The sequence below is a fragment of the Mustelus asterias genome, chromosome 20 (assembly GCF_964213995.1).
Source record: "Mustelus asterias chromosome 20, sMusAst1.hap1.1, whole genome shotgun sequence".
NCBI classification, from domain to species: Eukaryota; Metazoa; Chordata; class Chondrichthyes; order Carcharhiniformes; family Triakidae; genus Mustelus; species Mustelus asterias.
Window position 1 is genome coordinate 9,144,015 of NC_135820.1, and position 26,512 is coordinate 9,170,526.

The 26,512-nt window shown below is 45.9% G+C and overlaps 1 protein-coding gene across 1 annotated transcript in view; it reads left to right on the plus strand.

Annotated features, from left to right (window-relative positions):
• LOC144508754 (cobalamin binding intrinsic factor-like) overlaps nucleotides 1-24,263 on the plus strand; it is a 33,447-nt gene extending 9,184 nt beyond the window's left edge. Inside the window, exons 4-5 of the mRNA XM_078237064.1 lie at nucleotides 21,962-22,080; nucleotides 24,202-24,263. Coding sequence (XP_078093190.1) covers nucleotides 21,962-22,080; nucleotides 24,202-24,263 — 181 coding nt within the window. The remainder of the gene's footprint in view (nucleotides 1-21,961; nucleotides 22,081-24,201) is intronic.
• Nucleotides 24,264-26,512: the final 2,249 nt, after the last annotated feature.

The window sequence follows — 26,512 nt, forward strand, 5'->3', positions numbered from 1 at the left end:
TATGTAGTTGAGAAGGTGGCTGCCAAGTACTGCAGAGTACCAGTGCTTTCTTGCAAAACTTTGTCTGAAATAAAACTTTTGTTGGACTTCCAAGTCTGACTCCGAAGTGGTAAATTTCCCACAACAATTGACGTAGTCAGCAATTGCTGGTAAGTTCGATCGATTGGCCACGATCGGAAAGCCGGGGTACAGATCACTGAATCTGTGGGAGTCAGATGAGGTCAATAATACAGTTTAAAAGGGGTAAAATTAGGGGGTATTTATAGTGATAAGTATTGATTGTATATGGTATAGTGATAAGTACTAACTGCTGATGATATAGTGATAAATATTGATTGACTGTTACTTGTGCTGAACGACTAGATGACAAGGAAGTGCCTGTCTCAAACGTGGAGCCTTAGACCAGTTGTTAAGAGAGGAAATCCCCCTCGCGAAGGTCAGGACCCCGAAGTGGGCGTAGAGGCACCTAGGGCACTTAGGATTGTGAAGCACAAGTGGCAAAGGTCAGTTAACATCAAACTATGTAGTGGCGCACAAACGCAGAGTTTGCCACCTGTTTGTAGGAAAGTTTGTATAGTTGGGTACTGGACCGTCAATGTTGTAAAGCGGTGCGGAAAAGGAGCTGATCAACTCTGACCTAGAGCTGGACTCCGGTGGAGAAACATGTTGCCGAGGCGGTAATAGTGGCCGTGAGTATAAATAGAAACCCTGAGACGGTAGTGAAACACGGTGCGAGAGTATTAATAGTGACCGGGGGTAGTGAAGTCCCTACGGTAGAGAGAACACATTACTAGGAAGTAATCGTGGCCGTACGGTGCATAAAACACGTTGCCAAGGAGCAATAGTAACCGGGGTAGTGAAGTCTGCGAGATGGCAGATAAAGAAGTTAAGAGAGGACCTGCAGGATCTCTTATTGAAGTGTACATGACAGACAGACGAGCGTTAATAAAGAGGATGCAAAGGGATGGCTGGGATGCTTCTCAGACAGAACAGCAGAGAAAGTGGATAGATGGGGAAAAGAGAAACAAGACAAAGAAGACAGGGGTATTATTAGTACATCAATCAGTTGGCTGGACTAATTGAGCAAGTAGTCGCCTCTACTAAAAAGTGGAGTGAAGATGAAGAGAAGATTAGAGAGTTAGAATCCAGAGTAAGGGAACTGGAGAAACGAAACCAAGTGTTAGAAGAGAATTGATGGGGAGGGGAAACTGTTCCTCTACCTCCTTATGAGTCCACACAACATGGACCAACTGCTTCTCCAGCGGGGCAGCGCTAGAACACAACTTAGCGCCAGTAACCTGAGGGGGAACGGGTGCACAGCCAAAAGCAAATTATAAGCCATTCACCCCAGGCAAAAGGCAGCAGATAATGGATTCCCTGGGTAAATTACAACCTAGAAGCGCAAACACTAAATTCTGGGAAGAATTAGATACAATTTGGGTAGGACACCGATTGCACCTGAGAGACATACACCAACTGGTCAGGGCAGCATGTCCAGCGGATAAGTGGAGGCAGGTGGCAGGTGGACCCGCCACTCCTCCAGCACAAGATTAAAGTGGGGGACGTTGGACACATGCAGTCGCCCTAACAGCAGAAATAGATGCATAACAGGCATCTTTCACCCAGTTTAAATCAGAAATTCAGAGAGTTTTAGGAAATGCTCCTACTAACTGGAGCAGAATGACAACAACCAAGCAGCTAAAGGGGGAAGGAGCTTCTGAGTACGGGGAATGGTTGTTCCAAGTCATAGAATCATAGAACCCTACAGTGCAGAAAGAGGCCATTTGGCCCATCGAGTCTGCACCGACCACAATCCAACCCAGGCCCTACCCCCATATCCCTACATATTTTACCCGCTAATTCCTCTAACCTACGCATCTCAGGACACTGAGGGGGAATTTTTAGCATGGCCAATCAACCTAACCCGCACATCTTTGGACTGTGGGAGGAAACTGGAGCACCCGGAGGAAACCCACGCAGACACGAGGAGAATGTGCAAACTCCACACAGACAGTGACCCGAGCCGGGAATCGAACACAGGTCCTTGGAGCGGTGAAGCAGCAGTGCTACCCACTGTGCTACCGTGCCGCCCCAAGTATGCCAGGAATGCTCAGGGCAAGGAAACCCAGGCCGTGGGGATCGAGCGTTCATCCAGGCTTTCAAGGATGGGCTCTCTAGTGTTCACCAAACCATTCTAAAAATGGGAGTGATTATGTCCCAGGATTATGATGAACTCGTAGAATGGGCTCGTGGCGTACCGGGAGGCAGAGAGGAGAAGTCCCAGACAGGAGTAAGACAAGAAAGAATAGCCGCTTACAGTAACAGGAATGGAATTAAGTCCAAACTGACTTGTCACAATTGTGGCCGACCAAGGCACTTTGCAAGAGATTGCGGGGTCTCAAGGAGAGGAAAAAGCAGTGGGAAACATTGTAATCACTGAAATAAAAATGGACACACAGAAGCAGTGTGTTGGGACAAACATGGGAGACCCCCGACCCTATCCATGACCACAGCAGAGTCGGAGGAACCAAGGAACCTCCGGGGTCAGCAAGATTGACGGTCTGCAGCCCCCATTCATAAGGGTAAGAAGGAGGGAAGGATTTATGTGTCTGCACTAGTAGGGGGCAGGCAATGTGAGATGCTGGTGGACACAGGAGCATCCATATCTGTCACCGACCTACCCTTACCCACTACAAGTAGAATGATTTACCTAACCGGGATAGGAGGGAACAAAACACCCGCCTACCTGAGTGAGACCACGTTAGCAGGAATAAATAATTTGTATATACCGATGAGATATTATGTGTGTAAAAATAACAAGGGTACAATAATGGGAAATGATTTAATGAAAGAATATGAGATATTGATAGACTGTGGAGAGGGAGAATTAATCTGGCCAAGACAGGATGGTCGGAAAACTAGAATAGGGAAACTCACAAGTCACCTCGAAACTATTAAGGTGGCCACAGCCACCACCAGAAATTGGGAATTAGAGACAGGAGGGTTTGGAGCCATCTGTTTCTCCGTCCCCAGAGTATGGGCTAAAATAAAATTAGATACCGGCTTAACTAAAATGGACCCAATAAAGGTACCTGGGCAGGAGCATAAGCCCCACCGACAATACCCAATCAAACCAGATGCAGAGAAAGCTGTAGTGGAGATAGTTAAAGGGTTAGTGGAAAAAGGAATTCTGAGGGAAACCACGAGCACCACTAACTCCCCAACCTGGCCAGTGAGCAAACCTGACGGAAGGTATAGGCTCACGATAGATTACACCGGACTCAATTAGGTCACGTCCAAGTTGCACCCCATTGTAGCAAACCCTTCGACAATCCTGAATGGACTGTCACAGGAGCACAAAATATTCACAGTATTGGATATAGCCAACGGATTCTGGTCCCCACCCTTGGATCCCGAATCCCAAGCCAAATTCGCCTTTACAGTGGGAGACAAACAGTACACTTGGACTCGCCGACCGCATGGATTCCACAACAGCCCCGCTATCTTCCATCGAGTAATGAGTGACATCCTGAACAGGGTAGAACTGCCAGAGGATAGCACGATCCTACAATATGTAGATGATATCTTAATAGCTTCAGAATCCAAATCAGGACATCAGGAAGCACTATATCTAGTATTAAACGAACTAAAAACCGCAGGGTTAAAGGTAAGCCCCAAAAAGGCACAAACTGGGAAAACACAAGTCCTGTACCAAGGACATCTTATATCCCAAGGGCTTAAAGAAATGCCAACAGACCGAAAGAAGGCGGTACAACAAATGCCATGGCCCGTCACCGTAAGAGGGGTCAGGAAGATGCTGGGACTGTTTAACTGTCGCCGAAGTTTTATCCCGGGATTTGCAAAATTGGCAGAACCTATACAAAGACTAGTCAAAGGGGGAAAACCAGCTTTAAATCCCGTAGAATGGGGACCCGAGCAGGAAGAGGCTTATAACAAATTAAAAACAGAACTGATATCAGCCCCTGGACTAGGATTACCAGATTCCAATAAAGACTTCCACATCCATTGTAGTAATGAAGGAGGGTTATATTCTGCAGTGGTAACACAGGACCATGGCGACAAAAGGAGACCCATAGGTTACTATTCAACAGTAGAAGGGCCGGTAGTCACCGGACTGCCAAGGTGCATAACCACCTTGGATTGCACCGCCTGGGTTGTAAAGGTTAGCGAGCCAATAATAATGACAGGGAATATAATCCTCCACACCAAACACACCTTGATGGAAATGCTGAACACGGGAAAGTTAAGGTGCGTCTCAAACATGAGAAGGGCGAAATGGGAAGCAGCCCTCCTACCTCCAAGCAAATCCGTAATAATAAGGGACACAGGAAATACCCAGCAGAAGGGATTTTAGACACAAGAGAGCCACACAATTGTGGGGATACAGATATGGACACAGAAGAAGGTAGGATAAAGGATGTACCTTTAACAACAGCTGAGGAGACCCTTTTTGTAGATGGTTCACGCAAATATGTGGAAAGATCACCCCGGACAGGGTGGGCAGTAGTAAATGACAAATTAGAAACAGTAAGGTCAGAAAGGATTGACGGAGGTCTATCTGCGCAAGTGGCAGAACTAGTGGCACTCACACAGGCACTAGAGTTATCTGAAGGCAAAACGGTAAACATATATACAGATAGTTGGTATGCATTTGGGGTAATACACGATTATATGACAGCATGGGGTAGAAGGGGGTTCATAACCATGGGAGGAACTCCTATTAAACACCAGCAAAGAATTGAGGCATTGCTAAAAGCTAGCGAGAAACCCCTAGAAGCTACAATAATAAAAATTAAAGCGCACCAGAAAGAACAAGGAAGAGATAACCCAGGCTGGCTAAATTTCAAAGGGAACCAAGCCGCAGATAGAACATAGAACATAGAACATAGAACAGTACAGCACAGAACAGGCCCTTCGGCCCACGATGTTGTGCCGACCTTCATCTGAAACCAAGATCAAGCTATCCCACTCCCTACCATCCTGGTGTGCTCCATGTGCCTATCCAATAACCGCTTAAATGTTCCTAAAGTGTCTGACTCCACTATCACTGCAGGCAGTCCATTCCACACCCCAACCACTCTCTGCGTGAAGAACCTACCTCTGATATCCTTCCTATATCTCCCACCATGAACCCTATAGTTATGCCCCCTTGTAATAGCTCCATCCACCCGAGGAAATAGTCTTTGAACGTTCACTCGATCTATCCCCTTCATCATTTTATAAACCTCTATTAAGTCTCCCCTCAATCTCCTCCGCTCCAGAGAGAACAGCCCCAGCTCCCTCAACCTTTCCTCATAAGACCGACACTCCAAACCAGGCAGCATCCTGGTAAATCTCCTCTGCACTCTCTCCAGCGCTTCCACATCCTTCTTATAGTGAGGTGACCAGAACTGCACGCAATATTCCAAATGCGGTCTCACCAAGGTCCTGTACAGTTGCAGCATAACCCCACGGCTCTTAAACTCCAACCCCCTGTTAATAAAAGCTAACACACTATATGCCTTCTTCACAGCTCTATCCACTTGAGTGGCAACCTTTAGAGATCTGTGGATATGGGCCCCAAGATCTCTCTGTTCCTCCACAGTCTTCAGAACCCTACCTTTGACCCTGTCATCCACATTTAAATTAGTCCGACCAAAATGAATCACCTCACATTTATCAGGGTTAAACTCCATTTGCCATTTTTCAGCCCAGCTTTGCATCCTATCTATGTCTCTTTGCAGCCTACAACAGCCCTCCACCTCATCCACTACTCCACCAATCTTGGTGTCATCAGCAAATTTACTGATCCACCCTTCAGCCCCCTCCTCTAAGTCATTAATAAAAATCACAAAGAGCAGAGGACCAAGCACCGATCCCTGCGGCACTCCCCTAGCAACCTGCCTCCAGTCCGAAAATTTTCCATCCACCACCACCCTCTGTCTTCGATCAGATAGCCAGTTACCTATCCAATCGGCCAACTTTCCCTCTATCCCACACCTCCTTACTTTCATCATAAGCCGACCATGGGGGACCTTATCAAACGCCTTACTAAAATCCATGTATATGACATCAACCGCCCTACCTTCATCAACACACCTAGTTACCTCCTCAAAAAATTCTATCAAATTTGTGAGGCACGATTTGCCCTTCACAAATCCGTGCTGACTATCCCGGATTAATCCGCATCTTTCTAAATGGTCGTAAATCCCATCCCTAAGGACCTTTTCCATCAATTTACCAACCACCGAAGTCAGACTAACCGGTCTATAATTACCAGGGTCATTTCTATTCCCTTTCTTAAACAGAGGAACAACATTCGCCATTCTCCAGTCCTCTGGCACCATCCCCGTGGACAGCGAGGACCCAAAGTTCAAAGCCAAAGGCTCTGCAATCTCATCCCTCGCCTCCCAAAGAATCCTAGGATACATTTCATCAGGCCCAGGGGACTTATCGACCTTCAGTTTATTCAAAACTGCCAATACATCCTCCCTCCGAACATCTATTTCCTCCAGCCTATTAGCCTGTAACACCTTCTCTTCCTGAAAAACATGGCCCCTCTCCTTGGTGAACACTGAAGAAAAGTATTCATTCATCACCTCGCCTATCTCTACTGATTCCATACACAAGTTCCCACCACTGTCCTTGACCGGCCCTAACCTCACCCTGGTCATTCTTTTATTCCTCACATAAGAGTAAAAAGCCTTGGGGTTTTCCTTGATCCGACCCGCCAAGGACTTCTCATGTCCCCTCCTAGCTCTCCTCAGCCCCTTTTTCAGCTCATTCCTTGCTAACTTGTAACCCTCAATCGAGCCATCTGAACCTTGTTTCCTCATCCCTACATAAGCTTCCCTCTTCCTTTTCACAAGACATGCCACCTCTTTTGTGAACCACGGTTCCCTCACTCGGCCATTTCCTCCCTGCCTGACAGGGACATACCTATCAAGGACACCCAGTATTTTTTCCTTGAAAAAGTTCCACTTTTCATCAGTGCCTTTCCCTGACAGTTTCTGTTCCCATCTTATGCCCCCTAATTCTTGCCTAATCGCATCATAATTACCTCTCCCCCAATTGTAAGCCTTGCCCTGCCGTCCGGCAGAGTTAACCTTAGAACAGGAGACAGTTGGCGAGCTGCCAATAGCAGTAATGGAACAGACAGGAGACAAAATAGATATTCGGGACTTACATGAGGATACCTCGAAAGAGGAAAAGGGGAAGTGGGAAGCACAGGGAGTGAGAAAAGGGGCTGATAACATTTGGAGATGAGAAGATAAGGTAATGGCACCAGAATGCATACATAACAGCCTATTGGAACTACACCATGGACTCTCACATGCGGGAAGAGAGGCCATGATAACTAGTATAGGAAAGGAATGGTGGTGGAAAGGAATGGGAAGGGACATAGCCCGACAGTGTCACCAATGCATGATGTGCGCGCAACACAACCTAGTCGACCCATAAAAATTAAGGTGGGGCACCAGCCCCGACCAAAGGGACCCTGGGAACATCTGCAAATAGATTTCACAGGGCCACTACCACAATCCCATGGCAAAACCTATTGTCTGGTTATTATAGACCAGTTCACCAGGTGGGTAGAAGCATTCCCTACTACAAATTGTACAGCTACCACGGTGGCTAGGATATTGGCAGAAGAGGTAATCCCTAGATGGGGAGTACCCCTACAAATCGATTCGGATCAAGGGACGCACTTCACGGAAAGGTGGTAAAAACAGTGCGCCAATTGATGGGGATAAAACAAAAATTCCACATCCCTTACCACCCACAGAGTTCTGGAATGGTGGAACGTAAGAATGCACTGGCTAAAGCCATACAATCGTCAGGGAAAATGTGGACAGAAGTATTGCCTACTATTTTAATGAGGCTAAGAGCGACCACAAACCGGACAACCGGATTAACCCGTTATGAACTGATGACAGGAACAGGCCCTTTGGCCCTCCAAGCCTGCGCTGCTCATGTGCCCACTAGACCATTCTTTTGTATCCCTCTATTCCCAGTCTGTTCATGTGGTTATCTAGATAACTCTTAAATGATTCCAGCATGTCCGCCTCAATCACCTTGCTTGGCAGTGCATTCCAGGCCCCCACCACCCTCTGTGTATAATACGTCCCCCTGACATCTGTGTTGAACCTTGCCCCCCTCACCTTGGACCCGTGATCCCTTGTGTTTGTCACCTCCGACCTGGGAAAAAGCTTCCCACTGTTCACTCTATCTATGCCCTTCATAATTTTATACATCTCTATTAGGTCACCCCTCATCCTCCGTCTTTCCAAGGAGAACAACCCCAGTTTACCTAATCTCTGCATATTGATTGGTCGACTCAAATTGGACGTGGAGGGTTTGAGGAAGAGTTCTTAGAATGCTGTCGGGATAGTTTCATTGAACAGTATGTTACAGAACCTACGAGAGAGCGAGTTATCTTAGATCTGGTACTGTGTAATGAGACAGGTAGAATTAAGGATCATCTTGTGAGGGATCCTCTTGGGTTGAGTGATCATAATATGATTGAATTTCTGATACAGCTGGAGGGTGAGGAAGTAGGGTCCCAAACCAGTGTCCTCTGCTTGAACAGAGGGGAGTACGATAGGATGAGGGCGGAATTGGCTAATGTAGACTGGGCGAGCAGACTGGTAGGTAGGACAGCTGAGGAACAGTGGAGGATTTTTAAGGAGATTTTTTAAAGTACTCAGCAAAAATATATTCCGGTGATAAAGAAGGACTGTAAGAAAAGGGATAACCAGACGTGGATAACGAAGGAAATAAAGGAGAGTATTAAAATAAAAACAGATGCGTAAAGAGTGGCCAAAAATAGTGGAGAATTAGTGGATTGGGAAAGCTTTAAAAAACAACAAAGAATGACTAAGAAAGCGATTAAGAAAGGAAAGATAGATTATGAAACTAAACTAGCTCAAAATATAAAAAATGATAGTGAAAGTTTTTACAAATATATAAAAAGGAATAGAGTGGCTAGAGTGAATGGTGGACCCTTGGAGGATGAGAGGGGGGATTTAATAGTGGAAAACGAGGCAATGGCTGAGACTTTAAATAAGTTCTTTGTGTTGGTCTTCATGGTGGAAGACACAAATAGTTTACCGAAGATTAGAGATCGAGAGTTGGTGGGACGTGAGATCCTTACTACAATTACTGTTACTAAAGAGGTAGTGCTTGGTAGACTATTGGGACTGGATAGAATGCATCCCAGGGTACTGAATGAAATGGCTGAGGTAATAGCAGATGCGTTAGTAGTTATTTATCAAAATTCACTGGAATCTGGGGTAGTGCCGGCTGATTGGAAAACAGCTACTGTTATGCCGCTGTTTAAAAAAGGAAGTAGACAAAAGGCGGGTAACTACAGGCCGGTTAGCTTGACGTCCGTAGTTGGGAAGATGCTGGAGTCCATCATTAAAGGGGAAATAGCAGAGCACCTGGATAAGAATGGTTCGATCAAGCAGATGCAGCATGGATTCATGAAGGGAAAGTAGTGTTTGATGAATCTACTGGTTTTTATGAAGATGTGACTAGTGCGGTTGACAGAGGGGAACCGGTGGATGTGGTGTTTTTAGATTTCCAGAAGGCATTCGATAAGGTGCCTCACAAAAGGTTGCTGCAGAAGATTGGGGTACACGGAGTTGGGGGTAAGGTGTTGGTGTGGATTGGGGATTGGCTATCTAACAGGAAGCAGAGAGTTGGAATAAATGGGTGCTTTTCTGGTTGGCAGTTGGTGACCAGTGGCGTGCCGCAGGGATCGGTGCTGGGGCCTCAATTGTTTACCATTTACATAGATGATCTGGAGGAGGGGACTGAGTGTAGGGTATCAAAGTTTGCTGATGATACGAAGATGAGTGGGAAAGCGAATTGCGTGGAGGACGCGGAAAGTCTGCAGAGAGATTTGGATAGGCTGAGCGAGTGGGCAAGGATCTGGCAGATGGAATATAACGTTGGCAAATGTGAGGTTATCCACTTTGGAAGAAATAATAGTAAATTGGAATATTATTTCAATGGAGAAAAATTACATCATGCTACTGTGCAGAGGGACCTGTGGGTCCTTGTGCACGAATCGCAAAAACTCAGTCTGCAGGTGCAGCAGGTGATCAAGAAGGCGAATGGAATGTTGGCCTTTATCGCGAGGGGGATTGAATATAAAAGCAGGGAGGTGTTGCTGCAACTATACAAGGCACTGGTGAGGCTGCAACTGGAGCAGTGTGTGCAGTTTTGGTCCCCTTATCTGCGAAAGGATATATTGGCCTTGGAGGGAGTGCAGAGAAGGTTCACCAGGTTGATACCGGAGATGAGGGCTGTAGCTTATGAGGAGAGATTGAACAGATTGGGTCTGTTCTCGTTGGAGTTTAGAAGGCTGAGGGGTGATCTTATAGAGACATATAAGATAATGAAGGGGCTGGATAGGGTAGAGGTAGAGAGATTCTTTCCACTTAGAAGGGAAGCCAGAACTAGAGGGCACAGCCTCAAAATAAGTGGGGGCCGATTCAGAACAGAGTTGAGGGGGAACTTCTTCTCTCAGAGGGTAGTGAATCTCTGGAATTCTCTGCCCATTGAAGTGGTGGAGGCTACCTCATTGAATATGTTTAAATCATGGGTAGATAGATTTCTGATCGATAAAGGAATTAAGGGCTATGGGGAGCAGGCGGGTAAGTGGAACTGATTCACTTCAGATCAGCCATCATCTTGTTAGATGGCGGGGCAGGCTCGAGGGGCTAGATGGCCCACTCCTGCTCCTATTTCTTATGTTCTTATGTTCTCTCCTCATAGCTAAGACCCTCCATACCAGGCAACATCCTGGTAAACCTTCTCTGTACTCTCTCCAAAGCCTCCACGTCCTTCTGGTAGTGTGGCGACCAGAACTGGACGCAGTATTCCAAATTTGGCCTAACCATCGTTCTATACAGCTGCAACATCATATGCCAACTTTTATATTCTATGCCCCTTCCAATAAAGGCAAGCATGCCATATGCCTTCTTCACCACACTCTCCACCTGTGCTGCCTCCTTTAAAGATCTGTGGACTTGTACACCCAGGTCCCTCTGTGTGTCTATACTCCTGATGGTTCTGCCATTTATTGTATAGCTCCCCCTTACATTTGATCTACCGAAATGCATCACTTCGCATTTATCTGGATTAAATTCCATCTGCCATTTCTCCGCCCAATGTTCCAGCCGATCTATATCCTGCTGTATTTTCTGACAATGTTCATCACTATCTGCAACTCCAGCAATCTTTGTGTCATCCGCAAACTTACTGATCACACCAGCTACATCTTCCTCCAAATCATTTATATATATATATATCACAAACAGCAGAGATCCCAGTACAGAGCCCTGCGGAACACCACTAGTCACAGACTTCCAACCAGAAAAAGACCCCTCCACTGCTACTCTCTGTCTTCGATGGCTAAGCCAGTTCTCCACCCATCTAGCTAGCTCACCTTTTATCCCGTGAGATTTAACCTTTTGCACCAGCCTGCCATGAGGGACCTTGTTAAACGCTTTACTAAAATCTATATCGACTACATCCACGGCCCTTCCTTCATCAACCATTTTTGTGACCTCCTCAGAAAACTCAACCAAATTTGTGAGGCATGACCTCCCTCGTACAAAACCATGCTGGCTATCACTAATGAGATTATCCTATCTCTAAGAATCTTCTCCAACAACTTCCCTACCACGGACGTCAAGCTCACCGGCCTATAATTACCCGGGTTATTCTTGCTACCCTTCTTAAATAACGGGACCACATTTGCTATCCTCCAATCCTCTGGGACCTCACCTGTGTCCAGTGAAGTGACAAAGATTTCTGTTAGAGGCCCAGCAATTGCATCTCTCACCTCCCTGAGGAGTCTAGGATAGATGTCATCCGGCCCTGGGCATTTGTCTGTCTTAATGTTTCCTAAAATACCTATCACTTCCTCCCTTGTAATTGAGATTTTTTCTAACGGGTCAACACATCTCTCTGAGACACTGCCAGCCAACATGTCCCTCTCCTTTGTGAATACTGATGCAAAGTATTCGTTTAGGATCTCACCTACTTCCTTTGGTTCTAAGCATAATTCCCCTCCTTTGTCCCTGAAAGGTCCGAATCTTTCCCTAACAGCCCTCTTGTTCCTAACGTATGTATAAAATGCCTTAGGATTCTCCTTAATCCTGTCTGCCAAGCACATTTCGTGACCCCTTTTTGCCCTTCTCAGTCCCTGTTTGAGTTTTTTTCTACTTTCTCTGTATTCCTCCAGTGCTCCATCTGTTTTTAGCTGCCTGGATCTCATGCATGCCTCAATTCCACTGGTTATGCACGGCTCCTGAATCCTACCTTTCCTATCCTTCCTCTTTACAGGCACATGCGTGTCCTGCAGTCCTATCAACTGCTCCTTAAAAGACTCCCACATGCCAGATGTGGATTTACCCTCAAACAGCCTCTCCCAGTCAACAGCCATCAAATCCTGCCTAATCTGGCTGTAGTTAGCCTTCCCCCAATTCAGCACCTTACCCATAGGACAACACTCATCTTTTTCCATTACTACCCTAAAGTTGATAGAATTGTGGTCATGATTTGCCACATGTTCCCCGACTGCAACTTTGATGACGTGAACCGGGCTCATTCCCCAGTACTAGGTCCAGTATAGCCCCCTCTCTAGTTGGACTGTCAACATATTGTTCCAAAGAGCATTCCTGTACACATTTTATGAATTCTTCCCCGTCCAGGCCTCCAGCCCTAAGTGATTTCCAGTCTATGTGAGGTAAATTAAAGTCTCCCATTACAACAACCCTATTTTTTCTGCACCTGTCCAGAATCTCCTTACATATCCGTTCCTCAACTTCCCATGGGCTGTTGGGAGGCCTGTAGTATACCCCCAGCATAGTGACTGCGCTCTTCCTGTTTCTGAGCTCCACCCACAGTGACTCGTTACCTGATCCTTCCATATTGTCCACCCTCTGTACCGCTGTAACATGCTCCCTAACCAGCATTGCTACTTCCCCACCTCTCTTGCAAAGTTGGGCCGAGAGGTGGCGGATGGAGTTTAATGCGGAGAAGTGTGAGGTAATTCACTTTGGTAGGAATAACAGATGTGTTGAGTATAGGGCTAACGGGAGGACTTTGAATAGTGTGGAGGAGCAGAGGGATCTAGGTGTATGTGTGCATAGATCCCTGAAAGTTGGGAATCAAGTAGATAAGGTTGTTAAGAAGGCATATGGTGTCTTGGCGTTTATTGGTAGGGGGATTGAATTTAGGAGTCGTAGCGTTATGTTGCAACTGTACACAACTCTGGTGCGGCCGCACTTGGAGTACTGTGTGCAGTTCTGGTCCCCACATTACAGGAAGGATGTGGAGGCTTTGGAGAGGGTGCAGAGGAGGTTTACCAGGATGTTGCCTGGTATGGAGGGGAGATCCTATGAGGAGAGGCTGAGGGATTTGGGATTGTTTTCACTGGAAAGGCGGCGGCTAAGAGGGGATCTTATTGAAACATATAAGATGATTAGAGGTTTAGATAGGGTGGATAGTGATAGCCTTTTTCCTCTGATGGAGAAATCCAGCACGAGGGGGCATGGCTTTAAATTGAGGGGGGGTAGTTATAGAACCGATGTCAGGGGTAGGTTCTTTACCCAGAGGGTGGTGAGGGATTGGAATGCCCTGCCAGCATCAGTAGTAAATGCGCCTAGTTTGGGGGCGTTTAAGAGATCCGTAGATAGGTTCATGGACGAAAATAAATTGGTTTAGGTTGGAGGGTCACAGTTTTTTTTTAACTGGTCGGTGCAACATCGTGGGCCGAAGGGCCTGTTCTGCGCTGTAATGTTCTATGTTCTATGTTCTATGTTCTCCTCGCTCCTCCTCTGTCTCGCCGAAAACACTTGTACCCCGGAATATTCAGCTGCCAGTCCTGTCCTCCTTGTAACCAAGTCTCTGCCACTGCAACCACATCCAAGTTCTGCACAAGCATTAAGGCTCGAAGCTCGTCTGTCTTGCCCGTGACGCTCCTTGCATTGAAGCAGATGCACACCAGACCTCCAGGCCCACTGAGGTCATCCTCCCCCAGAATGCTCTTCCTCTTAGATAGCCTTGTCTTGGCCCCAACCTCGTCCCCAGCCTCTATGCTTATTGACCAATTGTTCTGATCCCCACCCCCCTGCCACATTAGTTTAAACCCACCCGAACCACACTAGCAAAACACCCAGCTAGGATATTCATACCCCTCCAGTTTAGGTGCAACCCGTCCTTCTTGTACAGGTGCCATCCTCTCTTGAAGACTTCCCAGTGATCTACGAATTTGAAACCCTCCCTCCTGCACCAGTCCTTTAGCCACGCGTTCAACTGTGCAGTTTCCCTGTTCCTAGCCTCACTAGCTTGTGGCACTGGGAGTAGTCCAGAGATCGCTACCCTAGAGGCCCTGCTTTTCAGCCTACTACCCAACTCCCTGAATTGCTCTCGCACGACCTCCCTGCTCTTTCTGCCTACGTCATTTGCACCAATGTGGACAATGACGTCTGCCTGGTTACCTGTCTTTTTTAGGATGCATCCTACCCGCTCAGAGACATCCAGGACCCCGGCACCAGGGAGGCAGACTGCCATCCTGGAGTCTCGTTCATGCCCACAGAACCGCCTGTCTGTGCCTCTAACCATTTCATCCCCCACTTCTATGCTCTCCTGATTCCCCTCTTTCCCTTCTGAGGCACAGAGTCCGATTCTGTGCCAGTGACCTGGTCATCGTGGCTTACCTCTAGAGGGTTATCCCCCTCCACAGTATCCAAAATGGTATACTTATTTTGGAGGGGGCAACCACAGGGGATCCCATCACTGACTGCTCTCTCCCCTCCTCTCTCCCGTCTGACACCCATCCCTTACTATTAAGGGGGACAACCACCAGGGTACTCTCTGGTATGTGACCTTTACCCTTCCTAACCGTAATCCAGGTGCCTTCCTCCCGTGGCCCTGGTGTGAAGACCTGCCTGTAACTTCTATCTATTAACTTCTCATTTTCCCTGACTAGACTAAGATCATCGAGCCGCAGCTCCAGTTCCCTAATGCGGTCTTTGAGGAGCTGCAGTTCGACGCACCTGGTGCAGATATGGACTTCCGGGAGGCGAGGCGACTCCATAAACTCCCACATCCGACACCGACAGCAAAAAATTGGCCTCCCACTCATAATTACCCCTTTCTTTAAATTACTGGATGAACGAAGAACAGAACCTACCCTGCCTCTGCTTGTTTACGCCGAAGCCTGTTGAGCCAAAGCCCTTTAGCCCTCACTCTGCTCCCTGCTCACTACGCTGCCCGCTACCGACGCTGCCCGCTGGATAGTGCGGCCTTCTTTTAAACCTCCTACATGCTTAAAAAAAAAAATTCCTTCCAAGTCATCCCGCGGTCGGCCTTCCGTTTTTCCCTTAAACTACTAGACTAAGAAACCCCACGAAAAAGTAAGTAAAATAAAGCCAATCTCTTACCCTTACACTCTAGCCACCAGTCGCTCCTCTCTCTCTCTTGCTCAATGACGTGAGATAAAGAGCAGACCCAGAACAATGAGTTTGATAACAAGATCAGCCACTGATGGGGACATAAATACATAAATGTATATATCGAAACCAGTCATTGATAGAGGGCATAACTGCATGAATGTATCCATTCTATGCACAATGATGTGTTCACTGTCCATGTCCATACCTGTCTACTCAACTTGTAACGATGTGTTAACGGCTAATGTCCATACTGCCTCTTGTCTAAAAAGTATAAGAGATGCTCAACTACCATTGTGTAGTTGAGAAAATAGCTGCCAAGTACTGCGGAGTACCAGTGCTTTTCCTCAAAGCTTTGTCCGAAATAAAACGGTTTTGTTGAACCTCCAAGTCCGACTCCGAAGTGGTAAATTTCCCACAACAATTCTCCAGGTACCTTTATTGGGTCCGTTTTAGTTAAGCCGGTATCTAATCCGATCCCTCCTGTCTCTAATTCCCGTTGACAGTCGCGACAACACAAAGTTATACAGTTACATACGCGATCATATACATGTCTGCAACAAGCAAGGATCAATCCTAATACTTTAAGTTATACAATTTTCAAAAGTTATACTGTCAACCCAAACACGTCAGCTACTCTTGCTTGCAGTCTTCACCTCTTTTGGGGAAAGCAATCTGGTCACTTTAATTCATTCATTCAGTATTTACTGTTGAGAAAGACATGGATGTTCGGGAACTTGGGGAAATTAATAATGATGAGTTGGGGAGTGTACACATTACAGTGAAGGAGGTGCTGAAAGTCTTCAAGTGCATCAAGGTAGATAAATCCCCAGGATCTGATTAAATGTGTCCCAGGACGTTGTGGGAGGCTTGGGAGGAAATTGCTGGTCCCCTATATATTCCACTTTCAAGTAGCTATGAACCTGTACTGCTACATCTGCCATTCATGTCCCACTAAACCAATTGATCAACATCCCATTGCAATCCTAGATAACCTTCTTCACTGTCCACTATGCTGCCAATCTTGGTGGCATCTGCAAACTTACTGACCATGCGTCCTTAATTCTCACCAAGTCATCAATATAATTAAGAAATAACAGTGGACCCAGCACTGATCACTGAGGCACACTGCTGGTCACAGATCTCCAGTTTGAAAAAAAAACAACCTTCTACAATCACTGCCTGTTCTCTGTGGTCAAGCAAATTTTGCATCCAACTGGCTACCTCACCCTAGGTCCTGTGAGATTTAACCTCATGCAACAACGTGTCAATCTGTCCCTTGTCAAAGGCCTTGCTAGAGTCCATGTAGACAACATCGACTGCACTGCCCTTATCTATCTTATAAAAAAGGAATCAGATTTGTGAGATACGATCTTCCACTCATAAAGGCATGCTGACTGTTCCTAATCAGTCTTTGCCTCTCTAAATGCCTGTAGATCATGTTTCTCAGAATACATTATAATGGTGCAGTTGCATATTGGCACAGTGGTTAGCACTGATGCCTCACAGTGCCTGGAATGCGCATTCGATTCCTGGCTTGGGTGACTCTCTGTGTGGAGTCTGCGTGGGTCACTTCCGGGAGCTCTGCCTTCCCCCCAAAGTCCAAAGATGTGCGAATTGGTGATTGGCCATGATAATTGCCTCTTAGTGCTATGTGGACTAGTCAAGGTAAATGCATGGGGTTACGGGGAAAGAGCCTGAGTAGGATTGTGGTGGGTGCAGACTCACTTAGCCGAGTAGCCTCCATCTGCACTGCAGGATTCTATGATTCTATGAACTTACCCACGACAGACATTGGGTTCACCATCTGTAGTTCCCAGGTTTTCCCCTTCAGCCTTTCTTAAACAAAGGCACAAAATTTGCTACCCTCCAATCTTCACCACCTCACTTGTCGTTGTCAATTATTTGAATATCTCTGTTAGGGGACCCGCAATTTCCTCCCAAGCCTCCAACTAATACACTGGGACACATTTAATCAGGTCCGGGGGATTTATCTACGTTGATGCGCTTGAAGACTTTCAGCACCTCCTTCACTGTAATGTGTACACTCCCCAACTCATCGCTATTAATTTCCCCAAGTTCCCTAACATCCATGTCTTTCTCAAAAGTAAATACTGATGAACAATATTCATTTTACAATCTCTCCCATCTTGTGGTTTCGCACATAGATGACCTTGTTTGATTGTGAAAAAGTCCTTCTCTATCCCTAGTTACTCTTTTGCCATTTATGTATTTGGTGAAGCTCTTTGGATTCTTCTTTGCCTTATCTTCTGGAGCTTTATCATGTCACCTTTTTGCCCCCCCCCTTTCCTCTCTTAACTCTATTCCAGCAACCTCCTTGTGCAGAACAATTTATTACATAACAGTTTGATGTCAACACAGAGCACACACAATGTCCTTACCAACGAAAAAATACTCTCATCTCCAATAAGAACGACAGAACCCTGTGACCAAAGTCACTTCAGACCAAACAGAAAGCCCATCTGCAACAACAACCCCAATTCACAACTGAATATAATAAATGCCACTACAACTGAGCCACCATTCACACAACTGGCTCCCCAACAGAAAACACGCATTGGCATCAGAATCCTGCATTCCCCATTCCCAACAGAAACTCCCATTCCGAACAAAATTCGCCATATATTTAAAACTGAATTTGACCAAAAGAAACCCCATTTTCCCAACTGAACAAAGAACAAAGAACAATACAGCACAGGAACAGGCCCTTCGGCCCTCCACCGATCATGTGTTACTAACTAGACCATCCGTTTGTATCCCTCTATTCCCAATCTGTTCATGTGGCTATCTAGATAAGTCTTAAATGATCCTAGCGTGTCTGCCTCAACCACCTTGCTTGGTAGTGCATTCCAGGCCCCCACCACCCTCAGTGTAAAATACGTCCCCTGCATATCTGTATTGAACCTTGCCCCCTTTACCTTGAACTTGTGACCCCTTGTGTTTGTCATTTCTGACCTGGGAAAAAGCTTCCGACTGTTCACCCTATCTATGCCCTTCATAATTTTATAAACTTCTATTAGGTCTCCCCTCAACCTCCATCTTTCCAGGGAGAACAACCCTAGTTTGCTCAATCTCACCTCATAGCTAATACCCTCCATACCAGGCAACATCCTGGTAAACTTTTTCTGCACTCTCTCCAAAGTCTCCACGTCCTTCTGGTAGTGTGGCGACCAGAACTGGATGCAGTATTCCAAATGTGGCCTAACCAATGTTCTATATAACTGCAACATCATATGCCAACTTTTATACTCTCTGCCCCATTCAATAAAGGCAAGCATGCCATATACCTTCTTCACCACCTTTTCCACCTGTGCTGCCTTTAAGGATCTGTGGACTTGCACACCTAGATCCCTCTGTGTGTCTGTACTCCTGATGGTTCTGCCATTTATTGTATAGCTCCCCCTGCATTAGATCTACCAAAATGCATCACTTCGCATTTATCTGGATTAAATTCCATCTGCCACTTCTCCGCCCAATTTTCCAGCCGATCTATATCCTGCTGTATTCTCTGACAATGTTCATCACTATCCGCAACCCCAGCAATCTTTGTGTCGTCCGCAAATTAACTAATCAGACCAGCTACATCTTCTTCCAAATCATTTATATGTATCACAAACAGCAGAGGTCCCAGTACAGATCTCTGCGGAACACCACTAGTCACAGGCCTCCAATCAGACAAAGACCCCTCCACTGCTACCTTCTGTCTTCCATGGCCAAACACAGTAAGACGTTTAACAACACCAGGTTAAAGTCCAACAGATTTATTTGGTAGCAAAAACCACAAACTTTCGGAGCCTTAAGCCCCTTCTTCAGGTGAGTGGGAATTTTGTTCACAAAAGGCTCTGAAAGCTTGTGGCTTTTGCTCCAAATAAACCTGTTGGACTTTAACCTGGTGTTGTTAAACTTCTTACTGTGTTTTCCCCAGTCCAATGCCGGCATCTCCACATCATGACTTCTATGGCAAAGTCAGTTCTGTACCCATCTAGCTAGTTCACCTTTGATCCCGTGAGATTTAACCTTTTGCACCAGCCTGCCATGAGGGACCTTGTCAAATGCTTTACTCAAATCCATGTAGACGACATCCACGGCCCTTCCCTCGTCAATCATTTTTGTCACCTCCTCAAAAAACTCAACCAAATTTGTGAGGCATGACCTCCCTCGTACCAAACCATGTTGTCTATCGCTAATGAGACTATTCAGTTCTATCCCCCCTCCGACAAATAGACTCCCCACTAAAAAAATGAAATTTTATTCTGGAATCCCATTTCCCCAGCAAAAACTCCCATTCACAACATAAGCAGTTAGGAAATATATACTGTTTCAAGTAAGTTATATTTTCATTCATGTTTCTTGGGTGTAACCTATCATTTTACGTTTAAGTTTAAACAAATTTATATTGCTGCAGTTGTGTGTGAAGAATTTCATTTTTAGTTTCACTTTAAAAGATATCTGCATTTTCAGAGTTTTTACGACTCTGAATCCAGCGAAGCAAGTAAAACAACCGACCTGTTGCATGGCAAATACGTGCCCAAAGAGGCAGAAAAATGTAATTTGAGTTCAGTTGAAAGAATACAACCTAAAAAGGACTACTCCACAGACATTACCTGACCAGAGAGGAAAAGGCATATAGTATTATAGCCCATACTAAAAATAAAAAGAAATTATGTCCCAGAAGCCATGGGGCTTCCAATCAATATATATATTTTAAAAAAGTGAATTCTGGAAAGATAGCTATGTTCAATGCCGTTAAGAGATATTTCAAAAACGCAAAGCTTCAGAAAGCAGGCCAAAAACAAAGTGGGCCTATGAGAAGCCTGAGGTCCAGGAAGACCATATGATTGATGACTCCTTACTATGAGTCTGAGTTCTGCTGGCACAGATAGGTATCTGAGAGAGTCTGTGGAAGGCGAAGCACGTGGACCTCTGGGGCAGCAGAACACCGGAAGGAGATTTTGAAGCTCTAGAAATGGATCTTTAGTGAAGACAGCTGGTGAAAATGCATCGTTGAGGGGAAATTCCAATGTGTTTCCTTCGAGAGTGGGGACTGGAAACCCTCGAATGGAAGATAGAGTTCTAGTGAGACAAGTTAGCTCATGATGTGACAAGCGTCTTGGAGGAATTAATTAGAAAGCCATATCATTTGTTTGAGCGGCAATTAGCTTCGGAGAATGGTGTGGGTGACCACAGTTCACTGCTCAGTTTACATCGATTGTGTACTCACTGTGAACAGTAGAGCATACAATAGATTTTCTAACTGTTATTCTTACAAAGCTGTGTTAAATATAAAGGTATAGTTGGGGAGAAGAAGTAAGTAATATAATTCATCTTGTCTTGTTTAATATTATTCTTGAACTTACACCACTAAAAAAACCTCAATCGGGCTACTTAGAAACTCAGTCACTCTATATGGACTCACACACTGACTGGAAACTCACTCATACTCAGTGGGAAACACACCACGTGGAAACTCACACACTTAATGGACTCACATTTAATGGAATCTCGCTCAGGCTCAATCCAAACTCACCCATTCATTTGGAACTCATTCGCGCTCAATGGAAGCACACTCACGCTCAATGGTAAATTCAGTGGCACACAATGGAAACTCAGTTACATACATTCTCAAACTTGCACAATCAATGTAAACTGACTTGCACTCAAGAGATAACACATTCACACTCAATGGATACAAACGCAATGGCGGAACATATTTGCATCTTTTCCAGAGAGAGAGCGCATGAACAACATAGGGACATACACAAAAGCACAGGCACACACACATGTACAGAGACACAGGCTGTTATAGAACCAGAAAGAGAAAGATAGATGCTGGAAGATGATGACAGAAAGTGACCAGAAAGCAGTGGCAGACAGACAGAGTGAGATAGAGTGAGATAGAAACAGAATAGTGAGTGAGAGAGAGAGAGGCAGAGAGAGAGAGAGACAGAGGGAGAGAGAAATAGAGAGACAGAGAGAGAGAGAGAGAAAGACAGTCAGTCAGAGAGAGAGTGAGAGACATACAAATACAGATAGAGGGAGAGAGAGAGGTCAATTCAGGCATATAGAGAGAGAAAAAATGAAAGAGAAAGAAATAAAATTCTTAGCTGAGCCAGACAGAGACAGACAGAGACAGATAGAGGGAGAGAGAGGCAGAGAGAGAGAGAGGGAGAGAAACCAATTCAGGCATATACAGAGAGAAAAATTGAAAGAGCAAGAAATTAAAATTACTGGCTGAGACAGACAGAGAGAGATAGAGCGCGATCTGGAGGGTCAGTTCCTCGTCTCTGCCTCTGTAACTGCAGAAGTTTGTTTGACTGAAGCCATGCTCAAAGTAAAATGGTCATTAGGTGTTTTAAAATTCAGAAATTCAACAGTTTGAAAGTGAACTGGAGCTTCAGCCCAGTGGATTATCTGGAATGTAATTGTTGCTCTGGTTGCTCCAACATATTTTGTCCTCACGTGTCCAGCTTCACCAAGACCGAAACATCCCTGGGCACCTTCATCACCAGCATCGGAGGCATTAATGGAAGTACGAAAAATAGGACCTATTGGCAGTTCCTGAATGGGGCAGTACCAATTATTGTGGGTAAGACAAATAAAAATAACTCTTATTTTAAGACTGTCAGGATGTCAGATGTCAGATTTTAAGACCATCAGGATGTCCTGAAATAGTCCGTCAAATGAATGTTTTGATTGAAGCAATGTTGAAATGATGGCACCATTGTGTTCACAAGTTTCATAAACAAATACATGTAAAATGATCAGATCTAATCTTTTAGTGGTGTTCGAAGAATACATATGGATCAGGACTCCAATGTGAGCATTCCTGCTCCCCTCTATCCAAGCACGCTCCTCTGACAGTGCAGCACTCCCTCACTACTGACCCTCTGACAGAGCAGCATTATCTTAGTATTGACCACATGATAGTGCAGCAGTCCCTCAGTACTGACCCACTGACAGTGTAGCATTCCCTCAGCACTGTCCTTTTGACAGCGTTGCACTCCCTTAGTGCTGACCCTCTGACAGGGAAACACTCCCTCAGTACTGACCCTCTGACAATGCAGCACTCCCTCAGTACTGACCCTGACAGTGCAGCACTCCCTCACTACTGACCCTCTGACAGAGCAGCATTATCTCAGTATTGACCACATGATAGTGCAGCAGTCCCTCAGTACTGACCCACTGACAGTGTAGCATTCCCTCAGCACTGTCCTTTTGACAGCGTTGCACTCCCTTAGTGCTGACCCTCTGACAGGGAAACACTCCCTCAGTACTAGCCCTCTGACAATCCCGCACTCATTCAATATTGACTTTCTGAGACTGCAGCATTTCTTCAGAACTGAACCTCCGATTCTGGAATACTTCCTCAGTCCTGACCCCCTGACAGTGCAGCCCTCCCTCAGTACTGACCCTCTGACAGTGCAGTACTCCCTCATTACTGACCCTTCCACAATACAGCGCCCCCTGAGCAATTACCCTCCCAAATTGCAGCGTTGCCTCAGTCCTGAGCCTCTGACATAGCAGCACTCCATCAGAACTCGCCTTCTCAAAATACAGTGCTCCCTCTGTGCTGACTTTTGGCATTGCAGATCTCCCTCTGAACTAGCCCTCTGAAAATCGCGCACTCTTAGAATCTTAGAAACCCTACAGCACAGAGAAAGGCCATTCGGCCCATCGAGTCTGCACCGACCACAATCCCACCCAGACCCTACCCCCATATCCCTACATATTTACCCACTAATCCCTCTAACCTACGCATCCCAGGACACTAAGGGCAATTTTAGCATGGCCAATCAACCTAACCCGCACATCTTTGGACTGTGGGAGGAAACCGGAGCACCCGGAGGAAACCCACGCAGACACGAAGAGAATGTGCAAACTCCACACAGACAGTGACCCAAGCCAGGAATCGAACCCAGGTCCCTGGAGCTGTGAAGCAGCAGTGCTAACCACTGTGCTACCGTGCCGCCCACTCCCTCAGTACTGACTCTCTGAGATTGCAGCACTACTTCATTACTGACCCTCTGACTGTTCCGTGTTCCCTCAGTTCTGACCCCCTACAGTGCAGCACTCCCTCAGTCCTGACCCCCTGACAGTGCAGCACTGCTTCAATACTGACGACCGACAGTACATTGCACCCTCCATCCTGACCCTTCGACAGCGTAGTATTCCCTCATTACGGACCCTCCGATAGTGCAGCACTCCTTCAGTACTGACCCTCTGATTGTACAGTAGAATCCTGTTTTTTCCAGTACCAGACCATTTGGCCCATCGAGTCTTCACTGACAATTTGACAGACCATCTTACCCAAGCCCTATATTGGAAATTGCACCAATTTAACTCGCTAATATTCCGCGAGCGACACTAAGGTACAATTTAGCATGGCCAATCCACCTAACTGCACATCCTTGGAGTATGGGCGAAAGCAGGAGCACCTGGAGGAAACTCATGCAGACACAGGGGAATATGCAAACTCGACAGAGTTACCCAAGGCTGAAATTGTCCCTATCGTTGTAAGGCAGCAGCACTGAACACACCAATGCCGCCCAATAGCAATTATCTTCTGCGTGTCCACTTTTCTCATAGTTGGCATCCCCCATCTTCGACTATATTGTCCTCAGGCTAAAAATAGCGTGGGTACTTATTAATTACCTCTCAATCTCCAACTCAAGGCAAAGTGAACAACTTTCTTCCTGTTTTTCCTCAGGTGTTGCACAATACAAGCCTTCTAATGGTGAACACGTCATCGCAAGATTTTCAAAATACTGATCCAAGTATTCACTCAGTAATGGTGAACTTCACTGTCACTGAGAGAAGAAACGTACTGTCAATGGGCAAGGAGACTGTCACTTTCGGAATTCTTGACCTGAAGAAACAGTGTAAAATGAAATTCAAAATGAAGTGAAGAAAAATATGAAAATTGATCTCCTTTTGACTCTGTGTTGTTTCCTTCATTTAAGCAGAACAACATTGATATCTCTCTCTCTCACAAATGTCTAGATGACACTGAAGGATCGCAAGACAACAGCCTTAGAATTTATTAATAGCACCAAAGCTGAAAAGATAATCTGGTTGATCAATGTCCAACTCCGCACCCCCCCAACAGAGTCAAATACATGACTCTATGTTAACAAGATTGGTAGTGTTAGCTCAGATGGTTTTGAAACGGACACGAGGGGAATACATGTGATGGTATGACTACAGACAAATGGAGCGGGTAATTTCAAGGACACACATTGAAGCCTCTCCTCTGCATTCCTATGTGGAACATCTGTAACCTCCATCTCCAATGTCAGTCGATCCCACTTTCCATCTCTATCAACCTGGCCGGACTGGCTGGCCCCAATCCCTTTCCCTGTCTCTACGTTTCTCTCTGTCAACCTATCACAGTCCATTTTTTCACAAACTATCAGACGAGGAGTGGTATAAAATGGTGGAATGTAGAGTCAGGATAGATTGAAACTGCTCGGCAAAGAAACTAGTTCTTGTGAATACTGAGATGAGGAGACATTTCTTCACCCAGAGAGAGGTCAGTCTGTGGAATTCGCTACCACAGAAGGTAGTTGAGGACAAGACATGAAATATTTTCAAGAAGGAGTTAGATATAGCATTTGGGGCGAAGGGGATGAAAGGATGTGGGGGTTGGGGAAGTCTGGATCAGGCTGCTGAGTTGGTTGATCATCCATGGTCACAATGAATGGTGGAGCAGGTTCGACAGAATGGGTTGACTGTTTCTGCTCCTATTGTCTATTCTTTTATATTGCTGCTGATTTCATGAACAGAATTTTATATTGATGAGCCTTCCAGGGCTTCGAACAAGAGAATTGGGGCCTATGGAGAGAGAGAGAGGCTGTGCCTGCTGTCCTTTCCCCTCCTGGCCTCTAAGGGCCACTCTAATCCTCCTCATTCCCTCGTCTCCCTTTGGTTCATCACTTGCCGAAGAGAAGGAGGGGGTCTTCAGAACCGAGAGGGAACCAAAAGTATGAGCGGCCAGGAAGGGAAGAATTAATAAAAAAGCTGCATCGGGCTTTCCCAGACTGCAGCACGGCCTGTGCCACCGATAGAGGCCTTTCCGAGCCGCGCGACATTGCAGGAACGGAAGATGCCCTTTGCTGCACCTCGAACTGATTAAAATCAGCACCGAAAATTCCTATTTTTAATTTGGAGATGGTCCCCAAATCTCCATTCGCCACGCCCCAGACTGCGCCGCCTTAACGCAGACCCCACATTCCTCCCGACACCCCTCCCCCCCTCACATACACACACACACACTACTTTGAACTCAATGATCTGAGCGCTCAGGATTGTGCTCCTTGTCTTCATGATTCCTGCACATGATATGGATTTTTTCATTGTTCTTCTTTTGGCTCAGAACACGAAAGAGGATTAGCCCTTTCTTCTTCCAAGAATTGCTTGTAGCATTTTCGTCCACCTGAGGGCGAAGCTAGGTCTGGTTCATCATTTTCTCCGTAGGACAGATTCACTACTCCTTCAATATGTAATTGAGAATACGTTTTTTTTTCTACAAATCCCTTCATTGATTGAATTCGGCATTGCGTGCAGGGCCAACCTTTATTACCATTCGGTATTTACTCCCGAGAAGCCGGTGGTCAGACACCTTCTTGATCTGCTGCATGTGTGGTTAATCTATAACCAAAGATCTGATCGGAACAGAGTTCCAGATTTGTCTCTTAAAAATAACGGAATGTCAATTTGTTTCCACGCCACGATAGTGTGCAATTTGGCAGAGGGCTTGCAAGTAACAGTGTTATCATGGGCCTGATGCCCTGAAGTTTCCAATTGGTAGAGGCCACAGATGGCAAATTGGATTATGGTCTCCGGATTGGGGCATGATTTAACAAAATTCTGAGTCAGCAGATGTATCCTGCTTGCACAGAGACCACGAACCTTATTGCATTATTTTGAAGGGGATGAGGTCAGAGCGTGGATCGATGCCTGGAAGTGTGATGTGGTGGCCATTACGGAGACTTGGATGTCTCAGGGACAGTACTGGATAC